The 22,452-nt window shown below is 45.4% G+C and overlaps 1 protein-coding gene across 1 annotated transcript; it reads right to left on the reverse strand.

Moving 5' to 3' along the window:
* Window positions 1-1,348: 1,348 nt before the first annotated feature.
* HOPX (HOP homeobox) lies at window positions 1,349-21,453 on the reverse strand. The gene is made up of 3 exons (XM_063128485.1): window positions 21,000-21,453; window positions 3,209-3,386; window positions 1,349-1,754 (listed from the first exon to the last, which is right to left on the reverse strand). The coding sequence occupies exons 2-3, from the start codon at window positions 3,350-3,352 to the stop codon at window positions 1,677-1,679; spliced, it is 222 nt and encodes a 73-aa protein (XP_062984555.1). The 5' UTR covers window positions 3,353-3,386; window positions 21,000-21,453; the 3' UTR covers window positions 1,349-1,676.
* Window positions 21,454-22,452: the final 999 nt, after the last annotated feature.

A 22,452-nucleotide genomic window follows, 5' to 3' on the forward strand; every position in this document is an offset into this window, starting at 1 on the left:
ACCTGTTCAGATGCTTAGGTCACCTTTGGAGGCCCTCTTCTGGGTGCTCCCACCAAAGGAATCTAGATGGGTAGCTATAGGAGAGAGGGCCCAAAAAGGGTCGCCTGGCACCTATGTTGTTATCTTTTTGGCGCCAGGCAAAAACATTTCTTTTCTCCCAGGCATTATAGAAAGCTAGTTCTAGGTTTTTATGGCTGTTTTATCAATTCCTGTGTTGTTTATTGTATTGCATCATATTGTATTTTATGCTTTTAAATACTTGTATTTTTAACTGCTCTATGGCATTTTAGGGTTTTTTTAAAAACTGTTTGTAATCTGCCCAGAGAACATTAGTTATTGAGCAGATTAGAAATGTAACCTAACTGTGCCTGGAACTGAGAGGATTAAACACCAACACCGATTTTAAAACATTGTTCTTCAGATTATCATCAAAGTTTACATTGTGGTTTTCAAAACATCAGTAAATTTTAAACTTCTTTGAATTTTCCCCAAATTAGATGAATAGTGGCATATTTGCTGCATGTGGATTGGTTGGGTGGGACTGGATTATCCAGGACTGGATACAACGTGCAACGGTTATAAAGTGACATTTTGGGTTCTATTTCTTGGGTAGAATACTGGGTGATAGAGGGTGATAGAATACTGGGATTTGGCGGGTAGACAGACAGCAAGTCAAATCAGAGGCACACACATCCAGTTTGAGTACAACGTTTGATTTTATTAACATATTTGGGGGGAAATATTCCTTCTTATTTAGTGGAATGCCTTTTGGAGAAAAGACATGTGGCCGTTGTATAAGCATGCGCAAATTTTCATTTAGATGTGTTGACATCCAATTAACTATGGCATGATCCAATCCTTATGCGGCGGGGTGGACCTGGGTAGCATACCTGGATGCTAGGTGCTTTGTGCCAGACCAACGAAGAAGTTGTCCTCTAAGAGTAGCGGACAGCTCTCTTAATAATGCAGTGTCCACCAAAATTAAAATCAGAAGGAGGAAGAAGCTGGATGCATTGGTGTATTCAGGATCCAGCCATTATTGAATGCACTGGCAAATTGTGTCTTCACATGATCCCGCTGCAAGCAGCCTACATTGGCTGCTACATACCCTGCTGAGTGGTACAGACGGATTTTTTCCTTGTGTGTATTGCTGCACCTGGCCCATAGTAATGGTACGATGTAATTTTTCTGCATCCAGAGGTGCTAGAAGCTGCAACTTGGTCTTCTGGAGGGGTCCCCTGTTGCATATACCAAGGCCTCCACCGATCATGCCCCCAATGTTCTCTCAAGCTCTTCGTTGTGGAGTAATGCAGTTGGTTTTCTGGAGACTGCTCTTCTTTGCTCTGGCACTGAAAATGCATATATATCACCCAGTCTGCTCATTCAGGTTGGTTTTGCCAGGAATTCAGGGCAATGTCGTTATTATTCTTAACCACATCCAACCCTCCATGCCATTGCAAAAGTAGCTGTCATCAGTGGGATTTACTTTATCCTTTTTTTGTTGTAAAATATTACATTATAACCAGCATATATGATTTCATACAGTTATTCCCCCTATCAGGTTATGTACATTTTAAATAAGGCAGCAGGTTAAATAACAAGGGGAAAAATGAGTTTTACAGCAACGTGGTGTTCCACAGCAAAAGGAATCACTGGTTTTCCAGGGAAAGTTCAAGTCAATCTCTGACAGACCCGCTCTCTGAAGGGAGCCCTTCCGATTTCCTCCACTCCGCCAGGCGCTTCTTGAACCATTTCTGTGGACATCAAGAAACATGGTGAAATAAATACAGAGAAATGGCGATGTCTAGCCCTGTACATTGGGATAAAGGCACATGGTGATAAAAATCAGCCATGTAAGCTCAGATTGGGGCAGACTGGTTTAGAAAGTCTCCCCAACCAAAGTCATGTTTGGTCACTGCAGCTGCTAGCAGAGTTCCAAAAACTCGCTAAACTACATGGCTGGGGTTGGGAAACACACTCGCCACAAGAGTACCAAATCCAGTCAGGCCAGCTCTGTGATGCTCAAATCCTCATTGCTTGATTGCCCCAAATTGCATGTGCAAATTGAATCCATTGAAATGAAACCAAGTGACCAGATTCACGCATAATGACAGTGTGCGGTTCAGACGTAACGACAACCCATGATTAAACGACAATTCCTGATTCAGTGATAACTCATGATTCAACAACAACCCATGCTTAATCCATAGGATGGGTTGAACATGAGTTATTGAATCATGGGTTGTTGTTACATTTGAACCCTGAACTTGGTTTAACTATGGGTAGTTTACCATGAACAACTCAAGAGTTCACAATCCAACAACAAACCATGGGTTCTCTGCCTGTGTTGTTGATGGTTAACAACAAATAGTTGAACCATAACACAGGGCTCACACCTTAACAACAACCCACAATTCAACTACAACTCTGGGTTGTCATTAAGTCTGAACCAGGCCATAATGAGGCAGCCACATCATTTCATTCACATACCTGCCCTCTTCATGTATATCCTATAAGAGTAGGGTAGGATGGGGGTGCAGCAGGTTCAATTTTAATATGAAGGTGGCTGGAATTTCTTCCTCTGGCCTCTTTACTTCCCTGCTAAGCCATGGTTAGCGCAGCAAATGGTTAGTGAACATGTTTAAACCATGGTTATGTAGCCACCATGGTTAAGAATGGTTCATACAACATGCTAAGTCGTGGTTCACAAGACCTGCTAAACCATAATGTTTAGCTCAAAATGCTTAACCAGCGTGGCTTAGCGTGTCATCTGAACTGGGCCAATAATTCATCACTACAGGCACTTAACCCCTCCCCCCAACCCATTTGCAATATCAGAAATTAGCCCAGGCTGGGAAGAAAACTCCCGTCAGCAATGGAGACAGAGGGCAGGAGTTAGGCATTTACCAATGCAACGGCCCTTGCTGCCACATCTCGTTTGGCCCTGACGTCACATGGGGCAGTGTAAAAATTCTCTCTGTGGAGCCTGGTAAAGTTCCATTCACATGTACAAGTCACCACTTGCTGCTGTAGCTACCGAGTGGCGAACAAGCATATCTGGATGAATGGCAAACACATTGGATGCTTATACTATGGGCAGGAAAGTGGAAGGAAAGACGCCCTGCGTGTCCAGAGCCTAATGAAGAGGAGTCTCCCACAGGCCTGGATTCCGGGGCTGGCCTCCCTGTTCTGCGACTCAGGGTCTCACCAGCGTCTCTTCCTCGGTCAGCCCTGCCTCAGCAGCAATAAGGCAAAGGGTGGTTGGGTCAGGGTGCTTGTTCACTTTGTTGAAGTTATACTCCAAAATCTCCAACTGTTCTTCTGTGGGGCTGACAGCTGTTTCCGTGGACATCTTCTCTCTGCACAGGTTTGATGGCAATAGCAAGCTAGAGAGAAAGACGCACAGATGCTAGAGTTAGACCCTGCCCAAAGTTTGCCACCTGACTCTTCCTTTTGAAGCAGCGGACAAAGATTTTTGACTAATGCTCCAGTTTTGCCATTCAACATTTAAACGTGAAACGCTGAATTGGAAATTGGCATTTTGAATGTAAAACTCCCCTCCATATAGTTCAATGTTTGAGTGCTTGACACTCATTGGCAACTCTTTATTGTTTTGAATTTTGCACAGATCAAATATGAACTCTCATAAGTTGTCAACTTTAAAATGCTAGCCAACATTGCACGTTAATGATAAACTGCAGTCAAATATTGAATAACGTTTTATCTCTGCTCTAGGACATCATCAAATCCTAATACTATTACATGTCAATTATAAAAAGTGGACAAATATTAATACTGAAATTAAGTACAGCTGGATGCAAAAACAAATATAAAATATTCTGTAAATATCCACCATCTAGTGAATATTCATTAAAATGAGCTCAGGGGAATTTTGTACAAAGTTTTTGGGGAAGTTTATCCTGTGAATGACCATATTGTCAGAAGAACGTAGATCTGGCATCTATGCATGATACTGAAGAACTCTAAACGGTGTTGCTTGATTACAAGATTATTTCTGTAAATCTGATATTTCCCTAAATCTGATATTTCCATTAAAACCATCATTTCTGAAAGTCAAGAGGAAGATTGTGGGTTCTCCCACACTGGAGGCATTCAAGAGGCAGCTGGACAACCATCTGTCAGGGATGCTTTAGGGTGGATTCCTGCATTGAGCAGGGGGTTGGACTCAATGGCCTTATAGGTCCCTTCCAACTCTACTATTCTATGATTTCAAACTGCAAAGATTAAAATATGACAATAAGTCATAGTTTCACTTGAGACAGATCTACACCACAGACTTAACCTGGTGGAGCTGTCATTCAAGAAATCCTGGGAACTGTAGTTGTGTGAAGGGAACAAAAGATCCCTAACAAAGAATTCTCATTGCTCTCGTTCGGTTACAATTCCCAGCTTTCTTTGAGGAAAGTTGTGAAAGTAAAACTGGTGTTCAACTGCTTACATTTGTACCATAAGCATTTTCCAATTGGAAGGCTCCTAGTGCTACAAGCATTGCTCTTCCACTGTGAGCTACAAGCGGAATTTCAATTGACTGTCCACACCAGGCGTCGAGAGTATTTTCTTAAGGCGCATTCATTCATCTCACAATTTTCTGTCCAAATGGTGGCCGTGACATCACCATGTGGGGAGAGTTGTGTACCCTTCCTTTTCTCCACTCCTCATACCTCACCACACCCACCCATCTCCCTACAGTTTGAAGCAGGTGCTTTTCAGCATCATTTTAGCAGCATATGTTATGTGTGCATGTGTATTTGACAGTTTTTGAAGTAGCATAAAGTTTAAAAGTTTTTTTAAAGAGTTTTTTAGTGCCTGCAGGACAGAGCTATGGGACTGAAGCTAAGCTTACTTCCAAGTATACATGGTTATGGATCAGGTTGCAAGTCTAGCCAATTTCAATTGAGAATGCCCCATCTCTGGTCTATTCCATTTCACAGCATGATCTAATCAGACAGCCCTATCTAGTCAATTTCACAAAGCTACTAGGCTTAATTTCCCTTGCTTGTTATTGGGCTCTGAAATTGGAATTGTACTGCCTGCACTAGAGAAAGTTGGGGAATCCCTAACACATCATCCATCTTCTCTAGTGACAACTCCTCCCACTGTGCTTCAATTGCTTATTTTTCTATCCAGAGATTGTGCTGCTGTTCTGCTCAATGGATTTTCTGTGGTAAGAAAAGATGGGGAAAGCAGTGGAAAAACATGGGAGGGTTACAACTGGATGATTACAAGCTTTTGGACAAGAGGCTGTTAATCGACTATATTTACTTTTGGTTTGATCACAGAATTGCGATCCAAGCACTATATGAAGAGCATTTCCTTTCCGGCTTTTTTGCTACATAAGCTTTAGGTGGCACTGTGGTAGAAAATAATAGTGAAAATACATAAGTGAAAAAAGCAGTTTCTTTTGCTTTCACAATTAAATGCTGCATTTTCCGTGTTCTAAAAAAAAAAGTCTCTGAATTGTTCTTTAGACAAAGAAGTGAAACTGGAGGATCATGACATTGTTTAAAGAATCCATAAACATCTGTGGGTAGGTAATGATGAACACATGATAAATGCCTTGTGCAGAAAACTTCAGTAGAATTGCATGAAGGAGTGGTGATTGTACACTAAACACCTGAAACTACTGGTAGACAGGTAAAGGGATATCATACAATTCAGGAATTTGCGAAAGGGCAGCTGATCAGAGGGGGCTGTTTCCATACCCACCCACACAAATATACATATATCTAAAAGGTCTATTTCTCAGTATCTTTTAAAACACAGCAATCTCTATAGCAGCAGCTCCTACAGATGGGATGGAATTTGTTAGTAAAATAAACAAATATCCAGTGTGGTTATCAACAGATCTATGCATTAGTTGTCCAGAACCCACCTGCAAATGGCTCATTCATTGTGAAACTACTGACTGTAACACATGTTGCTTGAAAGGCTTGATTCTATTAGCGATTAGCTAGGTAATTTCATTTAACATTTCCTATTTCAGTTTTAGAAATTAGAATGACTGAAAGAATAGGTTGACAAATATATAAATACCTTGCTGATATGTCCTGTGATCCTATTATGCTAGCGGCTGGTATGTTAGGGCAAACCCTGACGTAAAGGAGTCACAATCCTCTGCACTCTTTCAACAGCAAAGTAGAAAGCACAGGACTTAGCTGTAGAAGCAACACGCAACACTGACAGCTACTCCCATAGAGTCCCTGGCAATACCTCCACCACCCACCAGTGACAACATTGTGCATCACTGCTGGCAGGCAGGACACTAATCAGCATGTGGCAACAGCATGACGCCATAATTATGTCACCCTGCCCACAGGGTCTGCGCCATCTGTGTATGTGCATTTGTGTAGACACACATAGCTCAGATGACCCTCCTTCATGCTCTGCTTCCTAGTTTGGTGCTAGAGTGAGATAGAAGCTTGGGCTTCTGATGATGTGATAAAGAGAGAGAATGTTAGGAACTGGGTGTTCTATTTATAGAGATACTGTGCTAATTTTACACTTGTCAATCTGCATTTGAAACAGAACCCAGGACTGTTTATTATTTCCTCATTTATCTAAAAGGCTCTTGTGAAACAGGAATGTTTCACTCAAGAAACAATTCCCTAGATAATTCCCTGAAGGCCTGCAATGTCTCATGTTTATTTGTGTATCTTATAGATCTATACCCCAGCTTTTGATCAAATGGTCTCCGAGATGGCTTACGACAGATCCAAACAATACCATTTGCTATCCGGAAAACAACAACTTTCTTTGCTCTCTCCGGACCAATGGGATTTGACATCGTAGATTTGTTGGAGACAGAGGGCTTGTTTAGATTCAGCTTCTGTTGAATCCAGCAAGGCAATTCTTAGATGAGAAGCTTTAGCTCAATGGTTAGAGTACATACTTTGCATGCATCCAGCCTCTGGTGTTTCCATTTAAAAGACCAGACATTGAGATGATAGGAAGGAGCCTTTTCTGCCTGAGCCCCTGAAAAACCGCTGCCAGTCAGAGGAAGCAATACTGAGCTAAGTGAATAGTCTGACCAGATTTAAGGCATCTTTCCATGTTTTTAGGATTTAACTGCGCAAGAGCTGTCAACTAGAGGTGTCAGAGAAATGCATTTGGGGAATGGAATTCGATGGGTTTTCCTAGGTTCAGCACACACCCACCCCTGCCCTGGATGTCATTCTGATTCCTGCTCTGGCGGCCTGCTCAGTCTGCAGTGAGTTGGGCCAGTTTGTGGATTTTCTAGGCATTTTGCACATTCCTCCCACTCCACTGCTCCTGCAATTTCTGCAAATTTCTGAACAATTTGTGCAAATTCAGCCATAATTGGCACAAATTGCTCGGAAATGTGTGCAAATTGCAGTGCCTGCAGGAAAACAAATGTGCAAAAGTGTTCCCGGGGTTTGGGGAAAAGCCCACAGAATGGTTCACAAATGCAAATCAAATCGTACATGCCGCAGAATTCCGCCGAGTCCAAAAGGAACCGGATTTCCCAGCGTCGCACATCCCTCACCCAAAACATTCTTTTTTTAAAAAAGGAAAGGAAAAAAAGTGAGAAAGTAATCGCTTCAGGAGGGGGAAATTTGGAGCAGTGAAAAAATGTGCGGTGGGATGGGTGTTTAACCATTTCTTTGCCATCCTAAATCACCTTCTCATATGCTACTTCTTTCCTGGGGTTCAAAACAGTTATTTGAGATTATCTTGAACTTTGCTAGGAGGAAAGGTCATTGGGGATCATTTGGTCTGGAGAACCTGGGGAGAGGGGGAGGGTTAAGGGTCCTCTCCCCACCGTACTGCTTCTCTGCTGCAAATCCTGCCCCTGCCAGCTTTATAGGCCAGGCCAGCAGATTTCCTAATCTTAGGGAGCTACCTGAGTGCTTCTGGGCTGCTCTGCAAAAGTCACGAGCGGTTATCTGCAATTTCAATGCGAATTATGCAAAAGTAAATGGGCTTCTCTATGCATATCTTGTTCATATCTAACACTTGCTCCCAGCAGGTCCCTGTCACTGGGCAGGAGCTGTTTCATCAGGCTGCAGAGCAGGGGAAGATGGGAAGCAGGGGGTCATTCCACCAGCCGTGCCGGACGTCCAGCTCTACAAGGCTCCTCGCCCAACTCTCACCAGGCGGCAACAGAAGCAGGGCAATATACAGCCATCATGACCAGTAGCCACAGATAGCCTTATCTTCCATGAAATTGTCTTTGAAAATTGGCCAAGTTGATGGCCATCTCTACACATCGTGGTGATGAGGTCCATAGTTTAACTATCATCTATTTCAATGGGATTTCGGTAATGTCAGTCTGTTCACATCAAGCCGTTTCTGATGGCATAATTTGAAAATAGAATACCATTGCTAAAATGTATCAATACTAGTAGTCTCTCTCTTCTCTGTCTGAGAAGCATTTCACCCAGAGTCCCTAAAGGATTTGAAATCGCAGGTAAGCTACAGAACTACTCCATCATCAGAACTACTACTGCATCAGCATTTCAGAAACAGCAAAACTGCAGCGCAGAAAGGCAAGTAAACTTTCTCAAGGTTAACCAAGAGGAACAAAGCCACAAAAAGAAATCGATTCCATCTCCATATCGCTGGATATGAGGCTCTGTGGCAATATTTAAACCTTTGCAGAGAGAGTGATCCAGAAATAACACCATGGAAACATTTTGTGCTCTTTAAAAGCGTTTTCTTTCCAAAATATTTTACAAACAAAGCACAGAGTGGCACAATTGTGGTAAAAACTTTGGCTTCGAGGTGCCTCCTGCATGATTCATGCTCCATTTGGCCGCAAAGGATGCAACAAGATGTAGATAGCAGGCCCCAATCCAGGTCCTGCTGGTTCTTCTCTGTGTGCAGGAAATTTAAAGTAAAGCACGGTCAGGTGGAAACACATGCAATGCTTTCTCACTGGAACTGTTAGTGTGCGCTTATCTATTTATTTAAAAATATTTCTAGGCCACCTTTCAGAGCAAAAGCCACCCCCCTCCAACAAGCCCCTGTTTTTTCTTAGGCCATTTTTCTCCCAGCAGGTATTACTTCTGGTGTTGGAGCCCCACCTGGAGAAGGCGTGGCTTTAAAAAAGCAGTTTGGAGAGGTGAAGGACACACCTGATAAGGTTTGGGTTTCTCCTCCTAGCCACCCATGCTGCACTTTAAATTGGCCTCACACCACAGTTTGTCAGGATGTGGCAGGTCTTCTGCACACAGGCATAGGCGTGCGCAGCTCATTTCATTAGGTGGTTCGGCCAGGGATTTATTTTTTAAAAGTAAACTTTGATTGAATATACAGTAATAAAGGACTTTTTTTCATTCATCAAACAAATGAAATAAATGAAAACTGAAGTAAACTGTATTTTTTTAATTAACAAATAATCTGTACTGCACTGTTGTAATTATTTGATTGGGACTGAAGTAGAGGAGCACTAATTTTACTGTACTTATTGTCTTTAAATATGGTTAAATATCCCACGGTTACCTTGCTATTCGATTTCTACAATTCTTTTTCTCCTGTCTTTTTTTCATCCTCTCTTTGTTTTCAGGCTGCATCCTATGCACATTTACCTCAGAATAAGTTTGATTGATCTCAGTGGGGCTTACTTCTGAGTAGACGTACATAGGATTGTACTGCAGCTCTGTTTTAAAGTGGCACAAGATACACACATACCACGTTTACCAAAAGAACGGCTTTAAAAAAGGGGTTTGGACACCCTAAAATAAGAAAGGGCAGATAGGAATTGTTTTAGCAAGCATTCCGAAAAAGGTGCTGCTGAATGAACCCTCCTTAGCCAGGAGGTCCTGGGGGGCATTGCAGTTCTTTCCCCTTCCCCTTTTCTTTTCTCTTGCTGGAGTCAGTGGGGCAGTGATGAAGAGAGAAGGCACATAAACGTACAGCTTCTCTCTCTCTCTCTCCCAAACATTACAGTACCTGCAGGGCTGATGACAGGGGAGGGCAATCTTACTACTTACAGAAACAGTCCCTTCCTCGGCTCCTCCACGTGCTGCTTCCTGGCCCCAGCGTGGCTGCTGCTCCCACCTTGTTCAGCAACTGTGGCGAGAGGTCAGGCAGAGCAGCTGGGAGCAGGGAGCGGCTGAGTGAGTGAGTGAAAGAGCGAGCTGGGGTGGGCAGCGGCTGCACCCGTGAAAAAGGCCTTCCGGAGGAGCGGGGCGGGGAGCAACTGAATTTATCACTCTTTCCTACAGCTAGCACCAGCCCTGCTACTGCAACATGGCGGCAGATTAGGGTGTTCAACTGAACCCTTTGAACCTGTTGTCTGCACGCCAATGCACACAGGTAGAGTGGCAGCATATCCAGTTTGGGCAGTGCAGACATTCTCACGTCAATAAATGGTGACATCAGCCATTATGCATTCCCTATATAGAGCCTGCAAAAATCAATACTGAAACCACTGCAGCAAAGAACTCCATGGGTAGTCCATAGAAGAGGTAGCATTTTAGAGATTGCCAGTAAAGGGCTGTGATCACCAAAGCATCAATTGCTAAGCGGTTTGATCAGCAATTCCAATTCCCAGCCGAATGCATCTCTTTAGGGCATGGCCCTATATCCGCCTTCTCCAGCCTGGTGCCCTCCAGAAATGTTGGATAACAGTTTCCAAAAGTCTTCTCTGCGGTGGCCCCGCACCTTTGGAACAAGCTCCCATTGGAGGTCCACCATGCTCTGTCATTGCAGGCTTGAAGAAGGCATCGAAAATATATTATTTCCCTGTGGCCTTCTCATGATATGACTACTGCCGTTGCTGCTATTGTGTTGTTTTTGGCTTTATTGTTGGCTTTTTATTGTTTTTATTGCTATCTTATTGTGTTTATGGGCAATCTCACTCATTGCTTTTAATATTTTAGATGTTTTTATGTATTTTGTTGTTATAAGTTGCCTTGCGAGAGCTTCTGCCCTGAAAGGTGGCCAAGAAATGTTTTAAATAAATAAGAAAAATCTCCCAATCATCCCCTATTTCTGTTACAATCCTCCCCCCTTTTCTTAATTTAGAGATCCCAATATGCGGAGCTCTGCATATTCAGATGGGGGTTGACTGGTCCTCTCATTTATATTTATATTTGTTTTTGTGGAGCTGTGCAGATTTAGATGATAAAAATAAAAAAGAGGGGGGAAATAAACGGTACTGCTCCTCTATTTCCCCCTCCCATTTTTATGTTTTTTTAACCTTTTTTTTTTAGTTTTTAAGAGCCTCGGAGCCCTCTCCGCTGCCAAAAAAGTCAGTGTAAATTGTAGCGGATTTTCCAGAGTTTGCCCCTGGATGGCTTCACATTTGCAGCTGCATTATCTGTCTGAAAATGGAAAGATGTGCATTTACGGCGGTGTAAACAGCCGTATGGACAAGCCCCAGGTGTCCTCTGTATGCATGCAGCACCTGGTGAATTTCCCTCGTCATCACAACAGTTAAAGCTGCAGGAGCCCTGCCCTCTTTTGTATCTGGGCATTCTAGTATTGTTCCGGCAGCTTTATCTGTTGCGATGAAGAGAGGATTTCACCAGCTGCTGCATGCATACCAATGACACCTGCTGAAATCCCCCTTTCTATATAACTGTTAAAGATACAGGAGCCCTGGCCTCCTTCCCACATGGCGACCCTACTCAGGGCAATCTTTTCATCTAACAGGTGAGGTTTTAAAACACAAAGAGCTGACAAGTTTTTTTTAAAATGCAAGTAGTAACACCAGGGTGGGTTTCTGGGGGACCCTGATAATTATCTGGATTGCAGCAGGGGTGGAGGGGGGAATTGAATTCTTTCCTCCGCTACTGCTGCTGCTGCAATCTTGAAGAACCTCAGAATGGCTGTTTGCATTGGGAGGAAATTCCCCCATTGGCACTAATGGGAGATTTCCCTCCCCACCCCCAGTTATAGAACAGGGATTTTCCATAACTCCAGCAGTGAAAGAAAGGGTTAAGTTCCCCCTCCATACCTGCTGCAATACCAATAACACACACACACACACCCCACATGCCCTTACTGATGCTATTTGCATTTTTAAATAAATAAATAAATAAATAAAATGTTAAATGCAAAGAAGCATTTCATGTCATGTCTAATTTGGCTTTAAAACACGAAACTAAAGTTTTGCATGACAAAAAAAAATTCAAATCTGAACGCTGAAAAACACAGAATAGAGGAAAGTGTTTTCCCCTTGCCTGGAGATGTCCCCCACCCCACTGCCCCTTTTCTGTTCTAATGCTCTAAAAAAAATGTAGATTTATATAACTTTCGTAACCCATTGCCTCCGAGCCAATGATCATTAGCTACCTGCTAACAGTAACTGGCTGACCTGGCACGCCTGAGGATGAAACCGCGGAGGACACTGGGCCCATTCACCAAATGTTGTTTAGGGGTTGTTCTGTCCCAGTTTTGAATAGAGACTTAATCTGCATCCAACCTCTCTTCCAGGGAACACAGCTTTGTTACTTGCCCTTCTCTGTCAACGCGGTGCCTGCTCCCCTCCCCTCTGGCAGCCCTCCTGTCCTGAGGAGAGAATCGTTGTGCTGGGATACGAAAACCTCCCCCCGCCCCCCCTTAAAGCAGGAGTAGGCCAAGTCCAGCTCTGCATATTAATTTGCTGACTGGTGCCTGCAAAGAGGGCTGCGGCCTTGTGTCAAGCGAAGCGCCGCAGTGTCTTCTTCCAGGCCCCCGTCTTTATGGCGGCGCGTTGGCGCCATGAGGCGCCTTGCACCCGCACTTGTGTTCCTTCCTGGCAAGTGTGAATTTTCCAGGCCTGGCACCCCTGGAGAAGTAAAACAAAAATAAAAATGGGGAGGGGGAGGAGGAGAGCAACGGGCCGTACCTCCCCCCCTTTTAATTTTTTTAATAATCTGTATCTGTGGAGCTCTGCAGATACAAATCATAAAAACAAAAATGGGAGGAAGGAACGAGGCAGCCAGAGGAGGATGTGAGAGGGCCTGGGTGAACCACCTCTCCTCCCACTGGCTGCCTGTTCCTCCTCACCCACCCCCATTTCTTTTTATTTTTATTATCTGTATCTGCGGAGCTCTCTGGGCGGTTCACAAAAATTAAAAACATTCAAAGTATAAAACAACAGTATAAAACCATAATATAAAATACAATATAAAAGCTCAACCAGATCAAAACAGCAGCAATGCAAAATTACAAATTTAAAACACCAAGTTAAAATTTATTTATAGACTGTTAAAATGCTGGGAGAATAAAAAGGTCTTCACCTGGCATCTAAAAGCATTTAATGTAGGTGCCAAGCGAACCTCCTTAGGGAGCTCATGCCACAGCCGGGGTGCCACTTCTCCAGAGGCGACCAATCAGGGGACGCCATGGGCTCTGCAGCCAAAAAAGTTGGGGTAAGTGCCTGACTTTTTTGGAGCAGTGTTTCCAGGGTTTGCCCCCGGGTGGCTTTGCAATGGCGGCTGCGTCATGTAGATGACATGCCGCTACTGCGAAGCCACCCCGGGGCCAACCCTTCGTGTAGAGGTGTCCCAGGAAAGCCAAACTAGAGCTGTGCTTGACAGGGAAAGGGTGGCGACTGAGTGGTTATCTGTACCATAGTGGCCCTCTTCGTTCCTCGCGCAAAGGGGCACGGCGTGATTCAAAGCGCTCAGGGGCGCACCGCTGGCCCCACCCCTGACAATACACAGCTCTCCCTGACTTGAGGTTGGGAAGCCTGCGAAGCGAAAAGCCGGACCAGGAGGGGGCAATTTGGAATGGAGGTGTTGGTGGGCTGGGGAAAGGCCTCCTCTCTCCTTTCTGCTTCTCTGCTCCAAGTTGTTCTCTCCTGAAACGCTTGGGCGCTTGTCACACATCTTTGAAGGTATCTAGTGCACTTAGACCCTAAAACTGATTTGTCATCCCATACGTTAGGACTCTGAGCAGGGACAAGTGTATCTGGCAGAGAAGCCTCACTATACTCTGATTCCCAGGATTTATAGTGGTGGGGAGTCATGATAGGGAAATAGGTATGAAACTGATAAAGGGAATTTAGTGTTTACAGGTCTAGATAGCAGTGCCTACAGGCCAGGCCAGGCCAAACACAGTCACTCCATTTGGCCTTAATGAATCTCTTGATTTGTCAGCACTGCTTTGAAGACCAGCTGTTCTCAATTACTTATTGAGAGTTTATATACTTGACATTCTTCTGCAACTCACCACACATAGGAGATCATTTTGCTCTGGAGAAAATTGAAATGATACTCTTACTTGAGTAAGTATATCTACCTTTGTAACATAGAATACTCCTCTTGGTTTTATTATGTTTTAATTATTTTTATATGAATTGTTCTATATCTTGATGTCTTGTTGCAATGTAGTTTAAAGCTATCAAGACTGGTCTCTTCCAGCAGGCCTATCCAGTAGAATTTTAGGATACTTTTCGTATGCTTTTTAGAAAGCTTTTAGAATGTTTTTTAACAGTGTATGCTATGTTTTTAATCAGTATTTTATGTATTTTATGCTTGCTGTTTTTCCCTGCCTCGATCGAATCGGAGAGGTGGGTAAGAAATATATAATTTATTATTATTATTATTAGTAGTAGTAGTAGTATATTGTAAGAGCATATATGATTTCACAATTCCTTACTCTTATAAATATTATATATCTTTTAGATTGCCGTGAAGAAGGACTTCATAAGTCCGAAACGCGTTAGCAAATACCAATAAATATTTCCTAGACATATCTGTGGTTCAACCCCTTGCCCTTGGCTTTTTTTCACAGGTCAGCAGCAATGGCCCAGGCTGCTTCCGTAGCCTTAACAAAGGTTTGATATGCAGGAATCATGCAACAAATTTTTATGGCGTGGGACTAAACAGGATCTCCTGCTGATCGCTGCAGATCAAAGTGTTGATAAAGGGACATCTACAACTCCACTTTCTACATCCTCATTCTGCTTTCCCCGGGTGGTGGGGGAAGCCCACAGGTGTGTTCTCTTGTCCACAAGATGTGCTGGGATTAGACAGCAGGCAACCATTCAACTGAGACGGGGGACGGGGACCTTGAATTTACAATTCACCCTGTAAAACGCCGGAGCCCCAACGTCACCCTCGTGGGAGGGAGCGTGGTTTGGTATGGCAGCAGAGTGCATCTATTTGCATTTACAGGAAGAAGCACCTGCCAGTTTGCATGTGCACTGTTCTACCTATGCTGGCATCATGTGTGGATGGCCCTGACTCAGATCCCTGTGGGCTGAATGAAGGCAAGAGGACAGGGCCACTTTCCCTGACATCATTTGGTCCCCAGGCAGCACGCCTGGTAGATGATCCACCTAGCCAACGCAGGGCGTTCTCTACAGTAAGGAGGGAAACCGGACCCTCGCCAGGCTTTTTTTCCTCAGGTCTTTCCACGTTAACTACGGGCTTCTTTAAATAGTGATCAACAACCACCATGTGATTTCTAACTGAAAACTTCCCCTCTGGGCAATGTTCCATGAAGTTGATGGCATCGTGTAAAGGACCGGTGCAATAAATTGCTCATGCAGAGAAGCTTTTAGAAGGTCTATGTGGAAAAGTCACTTTGCCCCTTTGTGGGAAGGCAGAGGATAAGCAAAGGCCACTTATCCAGTGCTTGCAGGAACCCCTGAAAGTGCCAGACAAGCTGCTGCTCCCAAAATCATTGCGTTATCTCCAATAGATTGGAGATAACAATGGGGTCCCCCTGTGTGCTGCTCCCCCCACATTGGGAGGCAGGAGATTTCTCATGCTGCCCCCTTCCAAAGCCCTGGTAGCCTCCAGGACAGGGGGACCAGAGTGAATGGGACCCATGGAGGGAGAAGAAGCCTCCTCAAGCCAAATGGGCAATGTCCTCCGTGGGGCGGATTTGGCTGCATGCCCACGTGTGTTCTAATAGCAAAAAACAACAGTGCAACTGCATTTTCAGCCTGCTGGCTGTACAACCGCCAGTTCTGGCAACTGACCCAAACAGTAAAAAAAATAATTGCACAGGCCATTAATGTTTCTGACCAGGTGGCTTTTGAACAGGTGGCAATTAGGATGGTGAAATATCTTGAGCTGGCCCTACTCACAGCAGGAAGCAATCCCCATCAGCTCTGTGGGCAGAGAGCAACCAGTGTGGGCTGGTGCATCCATTTAAGAAGAGCCCGGGAGGCCATCACGGGCAGAGACACCAAAAGAAAAGGGAGGGAGGGAGGGAGGGAGCTGTTCCAGAACACATGGGATCATTACATAGGAAGCAACTTGGGACCAGGATACCTGAGAGAGCGCCTTCTTCCCTACCAACCTGCCCGGTCACTGAGGTCATCCGAGGGCCTGCTCCTGGTGGTTCCACCTAGATCCATCCTCCGATTGGAATCCACCAGGGGAAGAGCCTTCAATGTGGTGGCTCCCCTCCTGTGGAACTCCCTGCCCCTGGAAGTCAGGCAGGTGCCAACCTTGTACCCCTTTCAGCACCTCCTGAAAACATCTTTATTCCAGGAAGCCTTTCCTTAATATGCAGCCTTGAGTCTCTGTATTTGCTTCTTTTAAAATTTGTTTTAAGTGTTTTGTTCTGTTTTTATTTTCATTTTATCTTGTACACCGCTCCGAAATTTTTCAATGGGGAGCGGTATATAAATATTCTAAATAAATAAATAAAACTACATCTCTGGCCAGTTTACTGGTTCTGCACATAGGGGGCAAAGGAAACGTTACCTTGGGAAGTGTGTCGTCCTCATCCCATGTTCACTGAGATAATGGGGGAATGCAGGAGCTATGGGGCGCTTTCAGGGAAATACTCGCAAGTAGGATGGTGGAACACTCAACCAATTGGCTAAAAACTGTATTTGGTTGCCTTCAATAAATTGATTGAGCTGAGCACTTAACCCCTCCAGGGCCAGCCAATTCTCCTTTGTAAGTGCTGTCCCCTGGGGCTGCCCCTCCATTCCCCCCCCCCCCCGACAGGCCTACTTCCTGTTTAGCACTTGGCTGGCAATGATGACTTGTAGGGGAGAACTGGCAAGCAGGGGAAAGTTGGAGCAGCCCATCTGTCGTACCTAGCCCTGCTCCCCTGGGTTGGAAGAAGTGATCAATTAGAATCAGACTCTGAAGTAGAGGAGCCGGCACCAGAAACAGGCCAGCCTGTACCAGTGGGGGAGGAAACTCTCACGGGCTCTTCACCAGCTGGGAGTGAACCCTCTCCAGAGCTTGGGGACATCTACACGAGCACTTTACCCCGGGTTAGCTTCGGAGTGGCGACAGGTGAGTTACATGACACAGCTGCCACTCTGAAGGGATCCAGGGGCAAAGCCCCAAAGCTCCGCACTAAAAAAGTTGGGGACTCAGCCTGACTTTTTTTTAGCTTGGAGCCAGGTCCGGGCCTCTGTGGAGGCTTTTTAAGGGTGGGGGGGAGCTAGCGAAAGGACAGCTTAGTAACCCACCCTCTCCCCAGGCCTGGGGCTCCTCTCCTGCTGTCGCCCGGCCGTTACCTGGGATCCAGCCCATGGTTCAGCATCAACATGGCAGAGACAGGAGCAGCAGCCGCAGCGGTTGGTTGGTGGAAGAAGCAGGGTGCATTCCAGCCCGTTCCTGGGGGTGTTTCTTATCTGCCCCCCAATTTCCAGGCCAGCCAGGTGCGAGGTCTCCCTTGCCCTCCCTTCCGAATGGGCTTTTCTCTCCTTCATGGGAAAGGAGGAGAGCTCATTCGGGCCGGCTTGCCCATTCCCAGGTGCAGTGGTGGACAGAGAAGAGGGGGCGCGGATGCTGCCAGGCGCCTCGGGTGGGCAGGTGCGGTAGCACCGGCACCTGTAAACCCACAACTGCGCTCCTTCCCATATAGACGCTGGGAAGGAGTGTCAATGTGGCTGCATCACAGCTTGCTCAGCCGGGCACAGCATTAGCACTGTCTTATAGTGAGGGCCTTATCTCCTCAAGGGCAAACAATAGTCAGTGGGAAGCCAATAGTCTTCCGAGGGGGAGAGCACAGAGAGGTTAGCCGATCTTAGAGTATGCCACAGACTAAAATGGGCGGAGCTAAAGAAAGGCGAGAGAAAGTCAGCCCGGCTGGCGTCCCGTCAGAAGCTGCCTCAGAACTAGTCTCTCTGAAGTTAATGCATCTTGGGAAAAGGCTTTCCATTCTTCTTGAAAGGACAATTGTCTCGCTTAGTTTGCATAGTTTTGCCTAGGGGAAAGTTCTTAGATATTAGACTCTCTTCAGGTGGGAAGAGATGTTTATTGCTTGAATAAAGCTTTGTGGATTACTTAGCAGGCCTCATTGTCTCCCAAGAAGGAGGGAGTTTCTGAAAAACACGACACCATCTTCCCATTGATTCACTCCTGCCAATGTCCCCATCGTCAGCCTCCCACATCAGCATTACAAGAAAGGAAGAATGGGGAGGGGGGAGCCCCCATTCTTTCCCCCATAACATCTAGTTCTGCCCTGAATAACTCTATTATTACCTGCAATGAAATGAGAGTACATTCTAAGTGCATACTTCAAAGGCATGTTTCTTTGCTTTTGAAAACATTGGAAGGGTGACTCAGCAAGAAGACACCATCACAAATGCTCTTGAAATACACTGATGTGTGATTTTGATCATTTAGTTTCTAATAGCTCCAAAAGCGTGCCATGAAATCTCGTTAAGAGTCTTGCGCCACCCCAACTGAAATCTGAAAAGGTGTGCCAGCGCATGTAGACATCAGAGTTCGGCAGTTCTGAAACAGGATGCCTGGTCCCCTAAATTAGACCCATGTAGACGTCCCTACGAGCTTTTCTACATAAGGCTGTTAATCAGCTGCTAATTCACTGTGGCTACTTCCGGTGTCCTCGCAGAACTGAGATCCAAGCACTAAACAAGGTGCATTTGCTTTCCTGCTTTTCTCTACATAATCTCTAGGTGGCACTGTAATATAGCAGAATGGCACAAATACACAAGAGGAAATCACACTTTCTTTCCCTTTCACAATCAAATGCTATATTTCCCCTGCTCTAAAAAAGCTTCCCGAAAGAGCTGTTTAGACACAGAAGTGAAACTGGAGTTCATGCTGTCGTCTAAAGAACCCGAAAAAACAGCCATGACTAGGGAATGATGAGCACATGATAAATGCCTCATGTAGAAAAGTTCTACTAGGCCATCCTAGTCACCTGCCTCAGCAAGGCCACAGCTAGACCTAAGGTTTATCCTGGGATCATCCAGGGTTCAACCCCTGCCTGAGCACTGGATCCCCTGTGTGTCACCTGGATGAACAGGTTTGACCCCTGGACAATCCAGAGATAAACTTTAGGGCTAACTATGGCCCAAGTTTCCTCTGGAGGTTGACCTTGCTCTTAGCTTTTGTCCAGGCTGCCTAGGGAACAGAAACAGGATCAAACAAATATTGCTGATCAAATGGCTCATTTGCATGGCAAGCCTTTGGTGGGTTGTTGTTCAGCGGAAACAATGGCAGGCTTCTCATTACACTGGGAAGAGAGACCTTTCGGTTAGGCTCTTTTCTTTCACCCTCTGTCATGATTTGACAAGTGTATGCCTAAATAATGCATGCGTCTCCAGAATCCACCGCCCTGCTGTGTCCGCACAGCCGTTCAATGGTCCATGGAACATGTTGCCTGCAACGTTGCTTAAGTTGCTATTCTTAGCCTCTGTTTATTTCCTGCTCCTTCCATCCTCCACAGAACAAACTGTTGGCAAGCACTACCTTTATGGAAAGGAGCTCAGGGAACCTTCGTAGGGAAACACATCCGTTCCCTCCACAGGGAACGCTCTCATGCAACATAGCACCATATTTCACAGGGGTTCCCTCTGGTTTTACTCAATGCACGGAAACAGCATGGGGACACCACCAGAATGAGCCAGGGTCCCAGCAATAAACAAAGCGCATCAATCCGAAAGCATTGTTCCATGCAAGCCCTTGACATCCTCTCAAGGTTTATGTATGGCTTGAAGGTGCTTGTCTTGGACACCCAGTGGCTGCTTGGGAGTGAAATTTGTGCCACACCAGGAGGGCTGAAAGCCATTTGAAAATGGGCAGTTGGAGAATCAAGTTTGAGTTTTGCAGCTGGTGGGCAAAACCAGCTGAACAAAAATAAAATAAAAGGTGCCTCTGAAGGCTGCAAAGGTAAAGCTCTCACATTTGGAGGAACTCACAGTGCTTCAAGACAAGCGTCGTCATTCAGAGTGTGCACCTGCTTCCTCTGGCTCAGTTTTGTATGCAAAAAGTTTTGTATGAAACTTTTTCACAAAAGGTACTAGAAAGGTTCCATATGCTCTTCTCACAAGGACGAATGGCTCCCCTGGAACTTCCAGTGACTCAGGGAGGCACAAAACAGTATTATGGAACTAAAACGAACGTTCACAATACCTGATGTCTGGCAGAATTTCCAAAATTGCCATTCGTCTTTTGAACAGGTAAGTGAAATTTTGAATTCAACATTCCACGTGGAATGTGGAATTGTATCTCCAATTTTCAAATGGGAACCTTCGGGACCTGTTGGCATTTCTCGGTTGCTTTTGAACGCATCGAATACAAATTCTCACACACTGTCAGGGGTCATAATGTCAATACCACTTCACGTCAGCCATCTCATGCTTTTAGATAACAAATGCCATTACATGTCACCTGTCTAAAGGCAGTATAAAAATATTTGACTAAAGCATCCCACGCTCACATCAGTACATTTATGAAAATGTCCACAGGTGTCCCTTACCTCTCCCCTCTCTGCTTTTTGTCACCCTTGCCTCTTCCTTTGAGTTTCTTGCTTTTCTTACTCTATGAGTGACATGCATTTGGCAGTGCTTTATAAAACAATAACCCTAATCACAATGTCAGCAACAACAATAACAGCAACAATGAAAGTAGCAAAAGGGAAGAGAAAAAAACCCTCCCTGCCTTGGAACATGCTGTTTGGAACTACTTGACACTCCTCCTGGGACCTCTTTCTAAAAGATGCCCAGGCTTCCCTGCGCGCACCTGAGCCCAGGCCTTCTGCTTCCATCAGAGAAGGAGCATCACTAAGAGGACCGTGAAGCTTAGTCTGGGCTTTAGGTCACATCAGTGCCTTGAGTTCAGTCTTGTACTTACCTGGGAAGCAACCGGATCTTCTTTAAGTAGCCGAGGTCCCGGGTGAATGTTTAAGTACCTGTGCAGGCGGTTACCTCAAACAGCACCTTTATGCGTGTGTGTGTGTGTGTGTGTGTGTGTGTGTGTGTGTGTGACAGGCAGGTGTGTGTGACCTGAAAAACCTGCACCACAGGCAGGCTGAAACTGACGGCAGCTGCTTAGCTGTTCGGTCGCTCTCCCTGCTGGCAATTCAGGTTTGGCAGTCAGTTTGCTTATGCAGAGAAACGTCTCCAAATATATCTGTTAAAATCTTCTGGGTCGTAATTCCCCCACTCTTTCCATAAAACGAAGCAGGACGCCTAATGAGCCTTTGAAAGAGCAAGAGGAGAGGGTGCGGGTTCTTGGCTGTCCTCACTGACTACGGCATATCATGGAGAGAGGGAGAGACTGACACACAGAGAGAGAGAGAGCTGAGATGCTGCAGTCCTTCCAAGAATACCCTGCAGCTGAAGTTCTGCTGGACTTCTGCCACTGCAAGTGTCATTCTGCCAGTTGCCCAATTAACCACACGTTGTTTCCCTCTGGGGAGATGTACATAGGAAGGGCAGGCAGGTCTGTTGCAACTTCAGCTCCTCCCCAAAAGCCGCTCGCTCACTTGGTGTCCACACCCTGACGTCTCAGCTGAGCACACCGGAACTCGGGGAGATTTGCGCTCTGTGCCTGAATGCCGTCACATGTCGAGCAGAGGAAAACACGTGGGGTGACTTACCTGATTGGTACTTTGGAAACGCACCTAGTGTGGGAGAAAAGGACCGCTCCCTCGACATCGCGGCATGAGATACATGAAGCAGCAGCAGTGGTGAAAGTCAACTGGTGTCAGCTGCCTTGGAAATGGAATGCAGAGCAACGCCATAAACAGAATGTTTTTAAAAGGCCTTTGAAGATGCAGATGGGAGTAATTTCCTGGACAAGTGAGAAATTGTTTCTTCCACATTGTAGGCAGGGGTCTTTCGCAGCTCTGCCTGGAGATGCCGGAGGTTGAACCTGGGTCCTTCTGCATGCCAAGCAGATGCTCTTGCATGCAGCTACAGCCCTTAGGTCTGGGCACCAGGTCAACTGAACAATCCCATATTGTTAATTGGCAGGTTGATTATTGTCAAATATGGCTGATAGTCAAGAAAGCCCTGGTGTACGCGAAAGGTTTTCCTGTTTTAATTGATTATGGTGCTGTCCAGTGGTGCCACCAGGGCAATCTTTGAGATAGATGTCTAGGGCCCCCTCAGCAGGAGCCCCCACCCAAACACAGCAGGGCTAAAGAAAGTGAAGTAATACATGTTACCACTAAAAGGGGGTATTCCGGCTAGACATCAGGAAAAACTTCCTGACTGTTAGAGCAGTACGACAATGGAACCAGTTCCCTAGGGAGGTTGTGGGCTCTCCCACACTAGAGGCCTTCAAGAGGCAGCTGGACAAG

The sequence above is a fragment of the Elgaria multicarinata genome, chromosome 6 (assembly GCF_023053635.1).
Source record: "Elgaria multicarinata webbii isolate HBS135686 ecotype San Diego chromosome 6, rElgMul1.1.pri, whole genome shotgun sequence".
NCBI lineage: Eukaryota > Metazoa > Chordata > Lepidosauria > Squamata > Anguidae > Elgaria > Elgaria multicarinata.